This window comes from Haliaeetus albicilla, chromosome 17, assembly GCF_947461875.1.
Source record: "Haliaeetus albicilla chromosome 17, bHalAlb1.1, whole genome shotgun sequence".
Lineage (NCBI taxonomy): Eukaryota > Metazoa > Chordata > Aves > Accipitriformes > Accipitridae > Haliaeetus > Haliaeetus albicilla.
Genome location: NC_091499.1, coordinates 1,763,772 through 1,784,405, shown reverse-complemented (window position 1 = coordinate 1,784,405; position 20,634 = coordinate 1,763,772). Strand labels below are relative to the sequence as shown.

The 20,634-nt window shown below is 37.7% G+C and overlaps 1 protein-coding gene across 1 annotated transcript in view; it reads left to right on the top strand.

The window, feature by feature from the left end:
* Positions 1-20,634, top strand: part of EYS (eyes shut homolog) — a 938,397-nt gene that overhangs the window by 646,424 nt on the left and 271,339 nt on the right. Inside the window, exon 33 of the mRNA XM_069804576.1 lies at positions 18,780-18,970. Within this exon, the coding sequence (XP_069660677.1) occupies positions 18,780-18,970 (191 nt within the window). The remainder of the gene's footprint in view (positions 1-18,779; positions 18,971-20,634) is intronic.

The following is a 20,634-nucleotide window of genomic DNA, read 5'->3' as shown; positions in this document are numbered from 1 at the left end:
GTGAAGTTCATACCTCCATGTAAGCCCTGTTACATCATATGTGACAAAGCAGATAGCAGAGACGAGGTTAATCTATAATGAAATGATCTACTGCTACTTCAGGGCAGAGGCTATTTTGCCAGCACATTAAGATTAACTGTTTCATCTGGAACATAGGAGGCAATGGAGCATCTGTGTAGAAAGCAGTTATTCCAAGTTAATGTGTTATATTTTTTGCTGAGAGCAATTTTTTTTATTTCTCCAAAACTCTAAAATAGTTCACCTTACAGGAAAGGCTATATCTATGCTGATGGCAGAGTGCCAGGTCAGGAAAAAGGCTCAGGTCACAGTCTCCTTGACTCAGCTCTTTAAGGGTATGCTGCTGTTCTTGGGGAACAGCTACAGATGTTGTCTAAGCAGCCTAGCTTTACATTGTCTGCAAATCCCATTAACGTTTGCAGCAGGCAGCCTTGGGGCTCTCTCATCCTGGGGAGGTCAGGAGCTACAAGAATGTGTGTCACATAGGCTTTTTTCCTTACTAATCTATAGATGGGTCTGAACATGTACTGCAATCCCTTCCAGTAGAGACTGGAATATTTAAAAAACAGATGTGGCTTTTGATATACTTTGAATTCAATTTGCTGTATAGTAGAAATCCTAAGAAACCTGGCTTCAGAATAAGAAAGGAGACCAGTTCTTATTACAGCATTTCTAGTAGTTAAACATAGAAATTTATTTTCTTTCTTGACATGAATGTGTCTTAAAACTTCATGATTAATCATGAAGTCAGAAGACTTAAAAACACACCAGACATGATGGTAAGCAAATACAATGGTAACTAAAGATACATCTGCTACTGTTTTTGTGCCTTTTTTGTTACCTTGGCTTTACTTTACACTTTAAAAATTCATGTATTTAATAGAGTGCAGGTTCTAGACACATTCCACTTGGTTCTGATGACTGAAACCTAAACACTTAGTCTCTCATGGCTTTGAAAAAATGGTTGTGTTCATTTCCTAAAATTTTAAGGACTTGCTCAACAAAGGAGAGGGTGCAAGGACCTTTCCTGTAATAGATTATTTTGCACAGAATGTGAGAAGTCTTCCCTTTTATTCTGGTTCAGTAATGTCAGAGGCTTCTGTTTGGAATCACCAATTGATAAAGTTTTACCAGATATTGTTGCTTTCTGGGTTAACATAGAAGTAAGGACCAGAAAGAACTCAGTGATCAGTAAAATCCTGATGTGATATCGCTTTCTTTATCCTTTCAATTGAGCAGAAAAAAACAGGACTTTTCCTAACCAAAATGCAAATACTCAATTTAGTGCTTCAGATGACTTCTAAATGAACAGCAGAAAAGAAGGGGGTGGGGGGATCAGTGCAATAACATCAGTAGGAATGTATTGAGTGAATATATGAGACAAACTGGGTATTGCATTCTTTAATTGTGTCCACAAAAGCAGCAGTACAACTTACTTCTTTGTTTTATGTGGAAAACCATAGTGTCTAATTTTTACGTTCATTGAATTCGGACTCATCTCACATTCTTTCAATTTGAAGCTTCCTTCTCAGAGATTTGGGGGAACTGTGAGAGAAGACGAAGGTAAAGATTTCATTGAGTTAATTGAACTTCTCTTAACAGCTGCACACGAGTGAATAGATGCTTCTCCGAACCTTGCGGGTGTACAGTTGTTTTTACCAACTAGCAATTTTAGTGCCAATATTGCCCCATCCTGCTCCTTTTCTTTTTCTCCCCTGCTTTCAAGGACATACAGGGTAACTTTTAATCGCATCAGAAAAGTCGGCTTGACTGACTTAATTTGCAATAGATACTGTTTGTCTTACACTTGGTCATTAATAGTCCATAGTTTGTCCTTAGCAAGACTTCAGGCACTGAAGATAGGCTGCATCATGCCTAACCTTGGAGATTTATGATGATGTCCATATGGGAGCTAGGTAACTAGTGCAGCCCAGTAAATACAATTTCTGTCCTTATCAGAGGGATGCTCTGGCCGTGTGCTGAGTAGGCAGCGCAGGGGCTCGGGGCTCAGCCTCACTGTGGCCTGAACTGGGTGTCACTGGTTTAACCCCTGCCTGCCCTGCTCCAGCTTCAGCTCGGGGGGTAACAGAGGGGTGAACCCCCCCCCCAGCGCAGTCCCTGCCTGGCAAACCACAGGCAGCCCTGTGTGTGTGCCTGGGGCTGGGGGCCACTGCCAGCCTGCAGCTGGCAGCCCGGGACGGGGAAATTAATAAAAAGAACCCAAAGCAGAGCCCAAGCCTGAGGAGAAAGAAAAGTGACACTTTTTCTGGTGGAGACCTGAGGATGCTGACAGCTCTCTGTGACCCCACTGCAACCTCCCACCTCCATCATTCCTGAGGAAGACCAAAGAGTCAGCCTTGGGACCCAGAAGGACACAGGAGGGATGAGCATAGCAGCTAAGAAAAGGGACTGATGCTGGGAAGACTTTGTTATGTAACAATTTTAACTATATTATTTAATGAGGCATTTCTGTATTAATTAATAGTATGTGCTATGAGACCTTTAAAACACTGATTTCTTGGCGCCATATAAATGGTGTTTTCTCTTTTTGCCTGTGGCAGGATTTGGAGTCTGACACTAGACTGCCTTTATGCAGAGAAATAGATGTTTTTAGGGTGTGATTCATCTCAAGGAATGCATCTAAAATTACTCAGGTAAATCATGTTACAGAAGTTCCTCTCTCTCCATCCACCATAAAGCAAATACGAATCATCCTGTGTCTCCCTGCTCTCAGATAAGTGCCCTCATCTAAGGCTACAAAGTCTATACTTTCCTCCTCACTTATGTTTTTCATGGATTTTGCCACTCTGAGGGACAAAATGCCCTCTGGGCTAGCTTTCTATCTACTAACTAGGACATTTGCTAATACATAGAAGATACAGATATTGAGTCCTAGACAGAGAAAAAAATGAACCTGGGTCTCCCACTGGCTGAATAGTATAATAATTGCTTTGTAGCATAAAAGATGAACAGTGGCACTACCATCACCTCTGTGGCACTGCTGTAAAGGAAAATAATGATCCCTGTTTAGTTCTTTGAAAGTGCAATTGTACATGTCAATGCACAGCAGAAAATTCTGGCCTTCAGCTTCCAGGCAAACGGATCTGCGTGCGATCCTTAACCAGACACCTGGCAGCTGAGGAGGGGTCAGAGTCCCAGCCACTGTCTTCCCTGGTTTCTATTATCTAGCATTAGATAGGGTTCCTGCTTCCTATACAGGTTTTGGATTATTGTTCGAAAATGCTTAATTTCCCAAGTACTACATAGTTCTTGATCCCATTTTAGGGGGGCAGAAAGCCACAGTACAGGGATTTGGTCGTGATCACTCTAGTGGAGATGGTGCTCAGTCAGTAATTCCCTGGATTATATAAAAAAACAAAGGCAGAATATTCATTATTTAGCAAACTGAATTTCTAGATAGCTATTTTTACATCGGTTTTGATTATTTCAAGCCCAGTATATCTGATTATACCTTTTTCAGACTAAATAAGAGGTTTAACCCATTAAAGCTATGTTATCTTTTTTCTTCTTGCTTTTCTGGCCATAATGCAACTGATACAAAACACCGTATTTGCATAATCTTTCCCAGATTTCATTTGCAAATATATCCTCTACTCTTTATTCTTACAAATGTTTTCTCAGCCCCCATAAAAAAATGGTGCATTCTTTTGACAACATAGAATTTCTCCTTGTTAAAAGATGACCTAAATTCCATTCTTTTCTGTATCTGTGGTACAGTTGAAGTCATACAGTCAAAATCCTGTTAAAATCCACAAGTCCTCTGAGGTTTCTAGCCAGGTGACAGCCTTGTTCACTAGGCTGCAGCTAAAAGTCTTGGACATCTCCCTCCTTTTCTCTGTCCCAGTGGATTTTGCATTCACTTCTGCAGAATGGCATTATTAAGACATGAATATGATCCATAGCACTCCTAAGGAAAATGAGACCTGTAGGTTAAACCTCTTCAGGCAGAGAGGTATTGTGATACATATGTCTCTTCCTTGGTTGTAATATGTGTGTATGTGTGAATTGTTGTCATGTATTAAATATGCCTGCTGTCCATATAAGAGAAGAAAATGCAGCTCATTCCTTCAGAGGGCTTAGCGCTATGCTTCTTATGGATGGAGAAGCCTGCTTTGTACTTTAAATAAGGGAGCTGGTTTTAAGTCCTTAGAACTTAAAGCTGTGCACAAAGCTCAATGAGCTGATTAGTTTAATGCAGTTTTAATTCATTTCCTGTACAGTAAGAAGCTCATCCTCATTAGACCTTTACACCAGCCAAGTTTTAAACATCAGGCCATTTGTGGTTCTGTCTTTAGCAAGTTGACAAAACTTATACCTATGCAGAAGGAAAAGCTTCATAATGAAGCTGATGAAAGCATAAGCCATGGAGTTTTCTTATTCTTGAGAATGTGGTTTTAATACTAACAATTGGTAATGTTGGGATTTTACTTTCCTGTGAAACCTTGAATTTGAACATTTGAAAGACATAAGATGAATTTCTGATGTTTTGGATCAGTTAGCGTCAAATCATGTAAATGTATTCAATTGAAAAATAATAATCTGGGGGTGGGCTGTAAAAGACACTGGCTAGATCTTTTATATGTCCTTAATTGTGGGACGGTCTTTCTCTTTTCTGTTTGTTTTGTTGGGGTTTTTTCCCCAACATTTTATTTACAAAATTAGGTAGAAAGAAATTCACTTGGGGATGTTAAGCATAGCCTTTATTTGCTAGCCTGAAATTTTATTTTACTTAATGAAATTGACTATAAATTTCCCATCCCATGAAGAGAAAGAACTGTAGGACCTTTACAAAGCAGTTAAAGACACAGTGAATGGCATCAGCAACAGTTATAATCAGTGCTTTCAATATTTATCTAACGCTGGAAACACCATCCTAAGTAATACAAGCATTGTATACTGCCATACTATAGATTACACTCTAAATCTCTGTGTACTGAGCTAACACCAGTTTTCAGGACAAAGCCTTTGTATTCCAGGCTCTTTCTGGTTTTCATTAACGATTGTTCCCCCCAAAGTGTGCACAGCACATGCTCCTGTTGTTATGAAATGCACTGCAACTATTTTGTTACTTTTGACATATTAACAATTGAAAACAATAAATCTTAAATCATATAATGCTTCTCTTTAACCAAGTGATTTTCATATGAATGTTTTTGGTGAAAATCATGTCATACAAATATCTATAGCAGGCAGCTATTCTTTTTTTTATAAATTTTGTATATCTGAAAATACTTGTTTCAAATTGCTTGCATTTCATGCCTAACGTTTCTAATAAATCAAACTAGGATTTTGGAGAGAATTTTAAACAGAGTTGGGTAAATGAATAGTCACTGTCATAGTACCCAAGATTAGAATTTTTTTTTTTTTTTTTTCCAAATTTTACTTGGTGTAAATAAGAGGTTTTTCCGTCCTTATCTATATCTGCTGACAATTCCCGTCTAACTTTCAAAAGAGATAAAATAGAATGTGCTCTAGCTCTCAAATAGTAATCTATTTTTGAAGACTTTTCTCTTTGTTTTGGTGAAATCAGAATCCAGTGTTTGCAAGTATTCCTCAGTGGCTGCTGCTGTGTGGTATTTAAGCATAAGTCAGTATTTGTAGTTTGGTTTTCCTGAGTAATCTTTACTTGGAGGCATTGGGGACAATATTGTTTTTCTTAAATGGTATTTTGTATAGGACTGGTAAACACTGGGCATACCAGAGATGAATTTTAGATTTCTGTGAGAGTTAACAAGTCCATTTAGATGGAAGTGCTTGGCGTATTACCAGATTGGACAGAAAATGGAGTAACAGAACAACAACTAAGAATTCTGCAATGGCTTGGCTGTGAAAGGAGACTATTTCCAGCTCCTATACAAATTGTAATTTTGTACCTCAGTCCTTCCTCGAATTCCTCAAATATCTCTGTCTTGATTGTTTACATTTAATGGAGATTGGAGATATCAGAACCAAGTAAGATAGTGTTTTCACCCTGTTTACAAAGATTTTTTTTTTTATTAGAAGATAAATATACAGACTGTTTTTAAGTATTAGTGGTATGCACAAGCTGTAGAAAATACACTGGGTTTACTCCTACTTAATATAATTTCAGCAATATAAACAATCATAGTCAGAAAATTACATAAAGGCTACTAACGAATAAGTATAAAGTTTAAACAGGGATTATTCTGTAACCAGTTTATTGATATCCAATTTTTATCTTAAAGAGGGGTAGACATATTAGGAAATACATGACGTGAAATTATAGACATCTGGTCCACGCAAACTCACAACAGTAAGGGGCCCTTCCTAAAGCAGACTGCAGTTGTAGTGGCCCAGCTACTTGGATGCACAGAGATTTGTAAAACCAAACAAAAACTCCTGCTGTCTTCTTGGGCAAGACACTCTCCATATAGACAGTAGTAGTTCTCCAGGTGACTAATAGAAGATGGTGATCTAGGATCTTTCAGTACTGGAAAAAAGAAGCCTTTGAAGAGTTTTCTTTGTGTTCTTTTAGAAAGTTGTCTTGGGATGGGGTGAACTTCCCACTGGGCATTCCTCTCCCTTGACTGAACAGGAAGACAATGTGATAGAGGGCTGCTTTCCAGTTTTTGTACGGATGAATTAGATAACCCAGCCATTGAGCAAGTGGTCCTTTTAACTGACACTAATTCTGAACCCATGCTGTCCTTCAGAATGTGTCTCAAACATAAATTACTGTACATTTTCTTTTTTTTTTTTTTTTTTTTTTCTTTTTGGCATTTTGTGCTCTAGCAACATTTTTGAGTGGAATAAACTTTCACACCCACAGGGAATTTGTTGATAAACTAGTAAAAGGAATAGACTATTTTGTTGAAGTTACGGAGAAGCTCAGTAGATTTGCCTTGTAAGTGAATTGCCAAATAGCAATTGTCAGAGTATTGTCTCCATCTACAGTAACTCCACAGTAGAGGAACTTGGGGTTACCGTAACACAGGAAGTGCAATTATTTGTATAGCTAAAAACTGTATAAAACTAGCATGATTTCTGTATCAGCTCATGAAGTTGTGCAGCTGTTTCTGTGGTCTAGACCCATATACTAGAACAGAGCAAGAGAATTACTCTGATTAATATGGACATCAGCAAAGAGTATTGCTGTACCTCTGGCAAAAGTGGGTGCAAAATCTAAACAGAGAAACAGGTGCTTTTTCATATTTTAAGTTAGTTTTTGTTTTGTAATGAAATATGTGTGAGAAAAAATAGTGGAGAACTTGAAATGGCATCCTCTCGATAGAATATACAGCAGAAATGAATGGTATACATCACAAAAGTATGACTGTAGACTTCTAATGTGTGAACATAGTTCACTTGATATAAAGGAGACATTTTGCTTATGGCAAGAACTGGAATATGTAAAAAAAAATTTTTTTTTCTTATACCTACCCAGAAGTAATCTTACTCCCTGCGAAATAAGAACTGAGGTTTCTTTTCATTTTTACCTTAGAGATAAACACTATCAAGTGTATATACTGGTTTTACTCATCTTCTTCCCAATTGTCTCATGATTCTAAAATGTAACCGTTGCATAAGAATTAAGGAGGTGGTAAGTAATTCCAGATGAAGTGGAATTAATTATAAAATTTAGTATGTCATTTTCTAATCTGGCCGTCGCTTTATGCCCATTCTGAATTAAATCAGAATAAGGTATCTGAAGGTATCCATCTGAACAATAGTACTGGGCAGACTGTTTGGAGAACTCCAGGTCCCTTTGCAGGGAAGGATCCTTTTAAATACTAGGCCTCTCATTTATCTCCTAGAATTGCTAGAGCTGACTTTGGTTTCTTCTTAGTCGTGGAAGAGCCATTTATGCCCCCTCAGTTAGGTTTGCAGTTAGCTTTCTGTTTAACTTGATAATCATGATCAAAAGTGGGAAACTTTCTACAAATTCTGTCCCAACCACAGTTTAATTTCTTCAGAGTCCAATCTGCATTTAAACAAAAGACACTGCAGTCAGGCACTATACAAACACGTATGTACTCTGAAGCAACAAGAAGTTTCTCATTTTTCATTATCACAGACAAATTCAATACATGTAGTTATTCTGGAAGATGTCCTGTGTCTGCACACTTTAATCTTATCTTCATGATTCATGCAAAATCTTTGCTACAGAAAATTTGGGTGAAGGCTTCCTTTTGCACTGTAAATTCTTCTATGCAGGGGAAATTATTCTACAGTGCTTACGCTAGAACTCCAAATGTAAACATAAATTTTTCAGCATAGATACTACTTCAAATGTATATTTTGAAATAAATTACCTAAGCAGCACTGTCATTCTGAATCTTCCCCATCCTTTGAGCTGCCAGTTCCCATATTAAAAGGCTACCAAATAAAAATTTTGCATTTATAAGTCGCAAGTGACTAGATCACATACAAAACAGGAGGGGAAGCAGCTGGGACTATAGTATAATATCTTATGTATTATAATATCTCTCTCTCTCTCAAATTTATGAACGATCTATTTTAGATTTTGAGTTTTGGTTTTCTCTAATAGGTTATGTGTCATAAATGATACCTATTAAATTTCCTGATCCTGTTTTTAATCAGAGTTTCATTTGTGTGGCCTTCAAAACATGCACTGAGTTTTATGTCGTGTAACATTGGTCTGCTGTGTTACTAATGATTCATTCCGTATTTATATTCTTAAATATTCATGGCAGCATTTGTTTTCATAGTACTTGTTCACATTAGCAGACCCTAGACCACTGTGACTCAGAAAGTGAAACAGAAAATGGTACGTCGTATGCATCTATCTTATGCTTCCTTTATTGGACATCGTTGAGGAAGCTAATACTGTGAATTATGAGTGTTTTTAAAATTCACTGTGTGTTTTTTTGTTGATGCTTTGCATGCATGCAGGTCTTCATTAGAACTCACGAGTTAAGTGGGAAGAAAATGCATACCAGCACACAAGAGAGCCTGCAGGCTTCTAATACTTGACGTGAGATGAAGGAAGTAGAAATAAGGCTCACCACGCTCTTAATTGAGTGCTTTAGTATTTCTTTCATAAGACAGCCACATATTTGCACTGCAAAGTGCTTTGGGGGAAGGGAAAGCAGAGAGATACAGACAGACTGAACACAGTACTGTATGTGAGATATTAGCTGAAAGACTCACAACTTCACCAGAAAAGAGGTGAATGAAGTATTATTTCAGAGCACCATGGCTTCACCGCTAGGATCGATAGCACCAGCCCTGTTTGTAGAAGACAGCTTGACAGGGCACTGCTGTGAATACTGCCCATGTCTGAAAGCGCAGCTTCAGTTGGGACTGTTTTCAGGTTCCACATGTCCAAGATAAAGACAGATTCTGCACCTGACGTACCTGCCCAGTAACAGTTTTGGCACACTGAGAGCCGGCCTACGTAGCAGTGGCCAAAACAAGGCATACTGAAGATGCAGACATGCATTTGGCCGATTTAACTGCAACTCATTGGGCAAATATGGGCTTATGCATAGTTGCAACTGCAGTAAATCTACATATTTACTTATAAATACAGAACAGACAAAACTTAGCTGTCAATTTAGTGAGGTGTGTGCCATTAATAGATAAAAGGAATTACTATAAATTATGAGGAACAAGCATAGCTACTGTGCAAGACTTAGAATGCCATCTTGCCACAGTATTTCATCAGTGACTGGGGAAAGATGGTTTTCAGGATGAGCGCAGTTTTAATCCTGGGACTCCACAAGAATTTCTCCAATAACCTTCAACAGGAAGAAGCACACTCCTGAGAATACTTGTCAGCAAATCAACTGAACATCACTTCTCCCACAGCAGCGTAGTGCTAAGCAAATTCGAGCTGAATTGCTAAATCAAAATGTTGGATCTGTGAAGATTTGGATCTGGAACAAGAACTAATTATTCACAGAGAGTTCCATTATCCTTCTGCTAAACTAGATGCCATAGATGCATCCTCAACTAAATGCATGGAATATACAGTATTATGAAAGTGCCACTTTCAAGCAACACTCATAGTTGGATAGTCCATGCACCTTCTTCATGGTGATTTTTTGACTGCATGAGAAAAAACAAACCACCATGAAATAAATTTAAAAAATCCATCCCTTCTACCAGTGGATTTGGCCAGATAGAAATATTGTTTTGTTCTGGATTTCACAAGGATTTTTTTTCTTTCTAGTCAGAAAATAATCTTGCTTAAGTGATTGATTTGGTATTGGGGGGGTAGGCGTGATGACTGACCTATGTTTTCTTGTATTGTAGACTTAAAACCTTGTGCTTTTAGTGTGCAGATCTTGCAATGCATTGCAAGATTTTGATGATCGTGCTATTCCCATCTATATTATTTATTCTGAATAATGGGGAGATAACTGCCTTCTGGAGTAACCTACAATACTGTAAAGGACATTTTAAAGCCGTGTTATGTACACTTCGTGCTGTGACTATTGATATTGGTTGTAATCTTTGAAACAGTAGACAAGGTGTTAAAATCAGTTCAGTTCTGTTTGTTCAAAGTCTAGTTCTAAGAGACTGAAAATAGCAAGTTGGTTTATGAGTAGAAGTGAAAGAGCTTGGTTTCTTCTGGATCCATCTGCTTCTCTCCCAGTCGTGGCTCTAATGCTTCCTAGCCCTGAGGGTGAGCAACCCGCACGCAGTGGCACTGGGCTTGGTGCTGGCTGGGTGGCAGCCGCCAGCACTTTGTGGAAAGGGCAGCAGGAGGGAAAGATGTTAGCGAGGCTTGTGACGTTCTGCTGAGAGCCAGCCAAATTATCCCCAAGGTAAGAGCTGCTCCTGATTTCTGCTGTAATAGTAGGTGATCATCTCTCTGTCCCTGATGGTACATTTAAAAAGGAAAGAAACAACAAAGGCTTTAGCTGAAACAGAACCACACACAGCTGAGTTTTTTCCTGATTTTATATATATATATGGTTTTATACCTTCAGTGAGAGAATCTCTTCTACTGCCCTGCTGATTGCAGTAAAACTTACCACCTCTCTCCATTAGCTGCGTGTTGTTGAGCTAGCCCGCGTGTTGAAAAATCTCTGTGCGAGTGGCAGACAGCAGTCACGCAAGCCTCGGTTCATCTCGCTAAGCTAATATCGTAATTAATGGATCTAGTCATGCAGTGTATTTGATGTTAAAATCCACACTTCAGCATGAAACAGAATCCTGTTTTAGGAACTATTTATATTTTAATGATAATAATAAAACAATTTCCTGCACTAATTACATTCCAGGTGCCTCCTGTAATTTAAATGGGTTACTGCCAGAGGACTCTGCCCCCTTTTCTCTGAGTTCAGGGGGGGGCCAAGGCTTACAATTTTCTCAGTTCTTTGCAGTCAGTATATGTGTGAAAAGGTGTGGGGAAATTATTCTTTTTAAAGGTACAGCAATCAACTAATTTATTTACTGTCCTATGTGTACTTTTAAGAAAAACTCAGACAATATCTGCTATTCTACTGCAGTCTATACATAAGCATATAGCATTCACTGTTCTTGCTGCATGTGCGAACTCTTCTAGAAAATGAATTGTGTTTATCTGTAGGCAGAAAAATACTTTTTCAAAGAATGCATGAGCGGAATACCAAATTAAAACAGAAGTGCTTGAAACTTCCAGGATTGTCATGCTCCTCTTCATCTGCAGACATTTTAAGTAGTTTTAGTACCAGAACCCAACAGAATAAATGCCTCAGTTTTTATTATACTCCCATTCTTAGAAACCTTGAACTTGGTTAAGCTGTATTACATATATCTTATCCTGAATTTTTCTCAGTATCAGCTATTTTTCCATTATGTAGTGCACTTGTATTTTCTGGTTGAATTATTGGTGGAATTCATTTAGCAGTGATGGTAGCAGGGGAAGCATTCGATACAACCCTCTCAGTGGTAAATGCAAAGCCAAGAAAACCATAAAGATTTTCAAGTCCATTGGGGCAGTTGACATGTCTTGTATAGCAATCTGCTGTAGTCTTGCTTTTAGAGAAGACATTTCTGTCAGTCTAATTTAAACGTCAGTGGAATATACCAAAAGGTGCTTTGGCACAGGGCCCCAGCAAGGATTTGCTAAACCCAGGAAAAGATACTCTAGTGGGCCCTGATAGATGTCTGAGTGCAAAAGAGGCAGATGGAATTTGACATCTGAAAGTAAGTAGGTAAAACTGGCAATTAAAGCATTGCTCACAGGCAAGTAACGGCGGTACAAAAAGGTCACATTGCATGAGCATGGTCTTCTTCAAATTCTTTAAGTGTAAGGAGGAGGAGAGGGGAAAACCAGCAATTTTAGATTAACTGCTAATAAATATGGAGCCTTTAAGATATTGAAATACACAAGTATGTTACCTACATAAATAGCAATTAACTATTTCCAGAAATACAGTGTATTTAATTGTTCTGGCAAGGTAAATCATAGCCACAGTTTACCTGCACTAGGTGATTCTGAAAAGAAGTTGAATCGAGAGTGCTGACCTGACCATCTGTAAATGGCCAGCAGTTTGGCTGTCAGAAAGCAGGCATCAGTGAAAATTGGAATAGAAATCAACAGAAATTGGGACGTTCATTTTAGGCATTACAATTGAGTATCTGTCATCCTGAAATAATTTCAAAGTAATTCAGTAATTCTCTGCATTCATGAATAAAGGTGAGGGTGTTAGAGCTCTCCAAACTGTTATACCTGGGGAAAAAAATGTACAACTGATTTCCATTTAGTTTGAAATGGACTTATTTTAAGTTATACTTTTGAAAGATTGTTGGAGTACAAATGTTTTACTGGCACGTACCATACGCCAGTGTGAGGCATAGTCCACACTGCTGGGCACAGTCCAGCATTCCAATCCCTCCTTTCCATGGGGAGCTCTCCAGAACCTCTTTTTTTTGGCCCATATAAGTCACAGAAAAGGGACAAAAATAGAGCTTTTTGCTGGTGTTCAGTGAGTTTTCTTTTATGTAAAAATTTTAGAATAGTCCTTCCCAAGAGATTTTTAAAAGTGTGTGGTTTATGTATTTTATACATATAGAAATTTGATGTATATTACCTATATATATCTCTCTCAATATGTAGAAAATGGAAATTATTACTGTGAATATAATCTACTATTATCCTTGGATATAAAAAAGTTTCATGCCCATTTTTCCCACAGTATCCAAATACTGTAAATAATAAACAAAGAAATTTTTTACATTTTTAAAAGGGGATTTTACTTCCACTTCCCATAAAATAAGTCTATGTTACAGAATGTTGCTACTTGTATGATTAGAAATCTCTGAATTTCAGTCTGTGTTGTAGTCTTGGCTTCTTTATACCTCTCTGCTTTCTAAAGTTCTGTGCTGTTTGTGCATATATATCTTTTTTGAAAAATTTATTGTGTAAGAAAATCTTGTATGTAAAGATTATTTTGTTGTTTCCAACTGTATTTTATAACTCTCAGACAGAATGGAGGGAAGAAGTGAAAATTAATAGAAAAATACAGCCAATTGTCCCCTTTGTGGAGTGAGCAGGGAGGTTAAGTGCAGATCTCACTACCAACAGCTTTGCAGACTGGCTTTTGAACATGAAGACATTAAGACAAAATATGGATCAACAGGCATGACTGATGCATGTGTGAGGAAAGGAAAGACACACAATAATTGTAGGAAAAAGGAAGGACCTTCCTGGGGTTTAGGATCTGATTTTCAATCCCTTTAAGGCAGCTGAATTCTATGTATGTGTTTGCACATGTGTGCATGTGTATGTTTAGGCTAGATGTGTGTACATTGTGAATTACAGGAGCTCTAAACCAGTCATGTTTTTCTTCCAGAAGAATTTTGCAGTCTACTCAAATCTGTAGCTCTGTGTACGCATGACAAAGGAACAGTAAAGAGGGTTTATTCATAACTGTTGTTTTTCTTTGCTTGAAAGCTGCTTGTGGGCTACATTGGCAACGGTTCTGGATGTTAACCACATTTTATTGTTGTCTAGCACGCCACATTAGAGAACTTTTCAACTTTGAGAGAAAAACATAACTATAATTCTCTGCTAGTCATGCAGCACAGACTTCTTTGACAGCATAAAACATAGGTTCACTGTAACTGTGGGTACGTTATGTGGAACCAAAGGTAAGGCATACCACAGTGAAATAGCATTGCATCTCGAAATAGAAATAATGGTTGAGGATCATTGTTCTGCTCTGTCTTTAAGGTGTTTCAGCTGAAAAGACTAAGTAAAACATATGGAAGAACATGAGACTCATTTGAAAATAAGCTAAAACCTTTTAAATGCTTATTACATATATGAAGCAGGCTTGTTGTATTTAAGGGAATAAAGAATAAACCCTATGGATTATTTTGCTGTGGCTGTCCTCCAGGACTCACTGGAATGATTGACCTTATTTTAGAATGCAAAAGAGAGCGATTGACATGACTCATTAGATGTCAAGCCTCAAAGAAATGCAGTTTTTGGTGATAAAACATAGAAATTTAAAGAAAATGAAAGATGAGGTACTTTCAGCATATTGAGAGTAAAGAAAAAGCACTGCTACATGCAGAGGCCACCTGAGACAAGAGGCTCTAAAAGAGGTTAAAAAAAAAAAAAAAAAGGTATCATATGACTAATGTTATCCATTAACATTGCTATTATATTCTGTCTGAGTTTGCAAAGCTGGGGAGGCATGAGTTCTTTCTAGTTAGGACAGCAAGTGTGTTTCTGCTGTGGGAAGTTACCTGTTTCAATTTAAGACCATTTTCTCTTATCCTCCTGTCATTCCTGTCTACAAAGAGCCTGACTGTCTCCTCAGTGACATCCTTGTAAGTACCAAAATTCTGCTGTTAGGTCCCCTCAAACCTTCCCATCTTCAGCATGAACATGATGCTGGACCCTTGCTCTGTCATGGCAATTGCTTTTCCTCATGTGGAGCTTTTTTTGCATGTGGGAACCTTCAGCGGTGGTTGAAATTCTAATTCTAATTAAAAGAATAGTAAATGGCGTAAAAGATGTGTCCATGAAAGAGGCAAAAACAATAGCGTGAAGGAGAGTGTTTTATTCGAAGGTGTAGCATAACAAAAAAGGATTTGCAGTAGAAAGAAGAAAAGTGTTACTATAATCCTCTCTGTGCCTGAATCCATGCGAACTGCAGGGTATGCATTAGACACAGAAATATCCAGAGGCAGAAGCTCCATTGTCCACAGGAGCATACGCTCATGAGCGTATTAAAAGGTTTTATTATCTCTACCTGCCTTTAAAAACCAAGACTTACAGCTGTCTAGCTCTCGAGATGTTTTAAGTTTGAAGGCCTCCGTTCTGAACCTGGTGCAGCTGAAGCTCATTAGAACAGAGGAAACCCAGCAGGTATTGGCAGGAGTTAATGAAGATGCCAGTTGGCTGGGCTGCAGACCTGCCTGCCTATGTGCTTACAGTTAGAGCTAGGTCTCAGACCTTTTAACGTTCTGACATTAATGTGAATTCGTGTAAACAGAAAAACACGGAGAGCTGTATGTGCACAGGGGAACAAGCTACAACTGCAAGGATTTTACAGGCCAAAGGGCTTTCCTGTTTTTTAGGAAAGCAAGTGTTAGACATTCAGAGTGAAAGAGAAAACACAGCTTCAATTTTTCTTGCTTTTTTTCTAAAGGCTTGGGTGACGAGCACTCTGCTTTAGGACAAATAGCAATCTAGGAAGCCAGCTCTAAAGGTGAAATGAAAAAGCCGCATGTAAGTGTAGTAGAAGGATTATAAGCAAAGCTTATGTTCTATAAAAAGAGATTGTGTATTGTTACAAACTGTGAGAATCTTTACAGGTAAAACCACAGCAGTGGGTTTTGTTAATAGCTATTGTGGGAAGGTATGTAACCATTTGTGATTCAAGTAGCACGCTTTTATTGGTTTCACAAAAAAATGGAGCCTGCTAAATGTTCTTCTGTGCTTTCTATCATTAACTCTTTCCATATTTATGGACATAAAGCAATTGCAGCAATTTTACTGCAGCTGATTCCTTTAAAAAGCTTTCTGGTTAGCAGCATGAATATATTTCCCATTAGAAGCCGAACTGGCCTCAAATCCATGGAATAATGGAGTGTATTATCTTGCAAGGCAGCATCATTTCTGGCCATAGGAAGATAAAAAGACATGATGTCAGTGAGAATAAAGTACAATTTATGTCTGCAGTGCTCTGTGTACTTACTACAAGTACACATGGAAAGCTAAAGGTAGATGCCACCAGCTCTTGCTTGTTTGGCCTTTCTTGAAATTTAGTAGATAATCCAGTCTGGGCTCAGTTACCAGAGTTAGACTGTAGTTTCAGGAATCATGAATAAACTGCTTTGTTCCCCTGCCCACCTCTTTTTTTCTTCTCACAATTACAGATTTTACTCTCTTGTAGTGAGACCTGGGGGTTCAGGTGCCTTGCGTTAGCAAAGTACCAAAGAACTGACATAACTTTGACCCGTTCTCACATGTCTACTTAATTATATGCTGAACAACGCAACAAAAGCCCACCTCCAAAAACCTGAGAAGGTACAGAAGGAATTAGGACTGCAGGAAAGAGATGTTCCATGCAACATTGCTGTCTTTCAGCCAAGCTGATCTCCTAAGTGGAGTCAAGAAAAGGAGGTGGTTAGATATCAGTATCCCAGGAGTGTGGGGATGACTGAGCGGTTCCATGGGAGAAGCAAAACCATGTGCAGGGGCAGTTCAGGGCAGATGGAATGAGGGAAAGATTTAGTGCTCAGTGACACGCTCAGGAAGGAAAACAAAAAAGGGTTAGGGATTGGAGGTAATCCTCTAAAGCTGTGTCTGCCCTTTCTTAGAGAAATTGTCCTGTTTATAAAATGGAAGAAGCTTTCTGGGCAATTTTGTATGGTTTTTTTTTTTAATTGAGTTTTCTGAAATTTACACATACAGGCTTAAATTTCAAAACAGAATTTTTAAAGATTAAATGCACTACGCTTATAAGGTCATCTTTTTTTCATCCGTGATCACTGATTGGTATTGCTTGAAATTTTTGGTTTGTTTTACTGCGTGTTGTATGTGTGCACATATTACTGATCTGTTGCTGTTTCTCTTTTCACGTCTTCCTGAGAATTTGTTGAGAAGAGCTTTGCTTGGGATTTGACCACAGTGACTGACTTTGTAAATACGTTTCTGAAAAGTAATGAGTGGATAAAATTCAGCATAGTCTCACAGTGATATACGGGAGTGCAACATTAATAGTTTGTAACTTATCCCAGTATCATTGATGTTCAGAATTTAAGCATATGTAGTAATGTATTTGCTATTGGAGTTGGTGTCAGAACAGATTAAAATTTTGCCTGCTTTGGAAAATAGAAAAGGACCTGTGACCTTCAAAGATGCTTGGAATCCCTGGGTAGATGATTCAGTGAAATTGGAGCCAGGTGAAATGGAACTATGCACTTACTATGTGTTATGCATTGTATCTAGGTTCATATTGTTGCACTGATTTTTTTAGTAGGATGGGTGAGCTGTTAATATTTCTGTAAATTTTCATCAGTCTCATAAAGTTGATCAAATAATTGTATGCTGTGTGGTTCTTCAGGTGAGACTAAAGCATATTTTTGCTTGTGCACACATGAAAATGCCATAGCTGTGCTAAAATGGAACAACTAAACTTGTGTTACGTGTGTGGAAGAGGACACAAATTTTTAATTCCTTATGAGCAGATAAATGTGCTGATCTGACGGTCAGTTTGAATATTGGCAAGTAAAAAAACCTAAGAAGTGCATGACTGCATTTGTGTGTGAATGGGGGTACCCATGTGCGTGTTGGATACTCTTGTAAAAACACAACATGTGAAAGACAAAGGAAGGGATGGAAAGGGAAAGAAAAGGAAGAAAGAAGCAAAGGAAGGGAAGGGAAAATAAAAAAAAGTAGGAAGGAAGGGGGAAAGAAACAGAAAAGAAAGGAAGAAAAAATAGAAAGAGAAATTAAGAAAAAAGGAAAAGAGAAAAAAGAAATAGGAAGACAGAAAGAAAAAGGAAGAAAAGAAAGGGAGGATGAAGGAAGGAGAGAGGAGAAGAAAAAGGAGAGGAGAGAAGAGGGAAAAGGAAAGGACAAAGGAGAGAAAAGGGGGAGAGAGAGAAAAAGAAAAAGCAGCCACTTTTAAGTGTACTCTGTCAACTGATGGGCTTGCAGCCATGTATTCACATACCTTTTCCATTTAAATAAGAGCTGCATCTGCCCTTGCCAGGTGTGGCACAGGGTGCTGAATTTTAAGAGGGATCTAGACAAATCAAACAGACAAGCTAGATGTAGTCAGAAGGGAAATTTTTGGCTTTCACCCTAGCAACATCCCATTGTTTGTTTTAGGCAGGAATAGTAGACATATTTGATTAAGATGCCAATTTCATAATTAGGCTGTGGAATGTCTTCCTGCCTTTCCGTACCATTTGGTTTCTGCAAAGACTTCAAACTCGTTCATTCTTGCATCAAAAACTATGTGAATGCCTAACTTTGAAAAAACTATTATTGACTCATGCGGAGCCAAAGCTGCTAGATATGTACCAAGTACTATCCTCTTCATAGCCTTTTCTTTCAGGCATTGATCCTAGTTGCCTGCTTAATATAATTTGACCTAAACCTTTATGTCTAGTTTTAGAAACTCTCAGTGTTAGTCTTTGACAGAAGAAACCTAATGTAAATTTTCAGATTCATGTCTGTCTCCTCGACAGATGTAAAAGAGTATCCTATATCTTTGCTACTGTTAGCAGAATAAGAAGGCAGTTGGTAAAGAAGAAAAATGTCTTTGTATCCTTATATCCTCTCAAATTTCTATTTACAGATTTTAGTTGTGCTTGCTCTTACGGTGATTCTTACCTGGAATTTCAAGGCTTGCATTTGAATGTGCAAAACTTCATCCAGTTGGAATTTAAGACCTATAAACCTCATGGACGACTCCTGTATATTGAACAGAGCCCAGAAACAGAAGGACATTTTTTAATTCAGCTTTTCATCAAACATGGCACCTTACAGGTAAGGCATCAAAATCTCCCACTGAAGGAGAAGTAAGTAAAAGTTAATGTCTGTAAAAAATTTTAATTTTTTTTTCTGTTTCCTACTGTAGAAGATAGTAGATAGAGCTACAGTGTCTGGAGATTCTTTAGTATTTTAAGGAAAACAGTTGTCAAACTTGCTATCTCTTAGGGCATATTCATGGCTAATACGATTAGTATGCCTCACAAGAGTTGGTGCTTGAGGAAACTTGAACAGTGATTATAATTTGAATGTCTTATATAAAAAGTACACATTAAAAGACAAAAATAATGTAGATTTTGTCTTTACAACTGGTACGAATTAAGGTATTCTGTTTTATATACAAAGCCTAAACTAACTGAACCTCTTCAGGTGCAAGTTCATTAAAGTTGTTAATAGGGAGGCTCTGGAACTGAGTGAATTGTCATGGGAAAATTTACTGTGCAAGGGAATAGAGTGTATCTTTGTTACTGTGTGGCTCTGAGTAGAAGCCTTTTATGTGACCTATCATGTTAATTCACAGTTCCACAGGATCACAAAAAACCCAACATTTTCTTGGCTTTCGTGAACAAACTAAATAGGAATACATTTGTTTATAAACTTTAAGGAGTAAAATGTGTATCCCAGTATGTCTTTACCTTTGGCAAGTTATTCCTTCTTTTCTGAGGGAGAGATAAAGCTTGAGCTTTATGAAGAGATGGGCAGATACTGAAGGGGCTATAAAAAGATATTAAATAAGAAGTTACTTTTCTTATAATGGATCTTCCATTTTCCTGTTAAAAAATTCGAAAAGTTCAGCTGTAATTATATTCTTCTCTAAAAATTGTGAAATGGCTGTTAGGAACAGCATATTTGAGTTATTTGCCTTCATGTCTAAAGAGCATGATCATACTTAAAAGATATATAAATTAAACATAAACAGCAAAAGAAGAAAATAGCCTTTTACTTTATTTTGTTATATTGTGATTTACTGTGTTTTATTATATTGTGACTATCCAGAACAAATGAGATTAGTCAGGGGCAGGAAGTTATCCAAGGTTTAGAAAAAGTTGACGGCTCTAAGTCCATCTTACTTGTATTCATGGTAAAGTAATGATGCAGAAAGATATTTTTCTAACATATCATAAGCACCATAAAATATGAAAGTACTTTAATTGACAAAAATCTATTCAGAGATCCCAGTGTGCCATGTTAAAACTAATTGAATTCACTTAATCATTCACAAAGCTGGTCAATTAAATGCAGATTTAAAGCCCAATGAACAAATGGTTCTAAGCTCACAATCAAGCTACAATTACAAGTAGACAAACCATGAAATCAAGTGCTTGTTCACATTAGTATAGGAAATTAAATGGTGTTCCAAAATGCTCAAGCCTGCATGCTACATTACGTGTTTGGAAGTGTAAGGAGGCCATAAAATGGTAAGTAAAATTCACCCGTGGCCACTGTTAATTTTGGGTTGCAGATGGTCAACTTCTTTGCAGATCAGGCCCATAATATCTGATTTTTCAATGCACAAAGATTAAAGCATTTTCATGCAGCCTAGGAAGTGTATATGTGTGCTTGTATATTTCTGGTACAATAGACTTCCTGACCCAGATCTTTAATGAAACATTAGTTTTGTGTGATACACATGACATCCTTCAGGTTTTTATGAAACCATT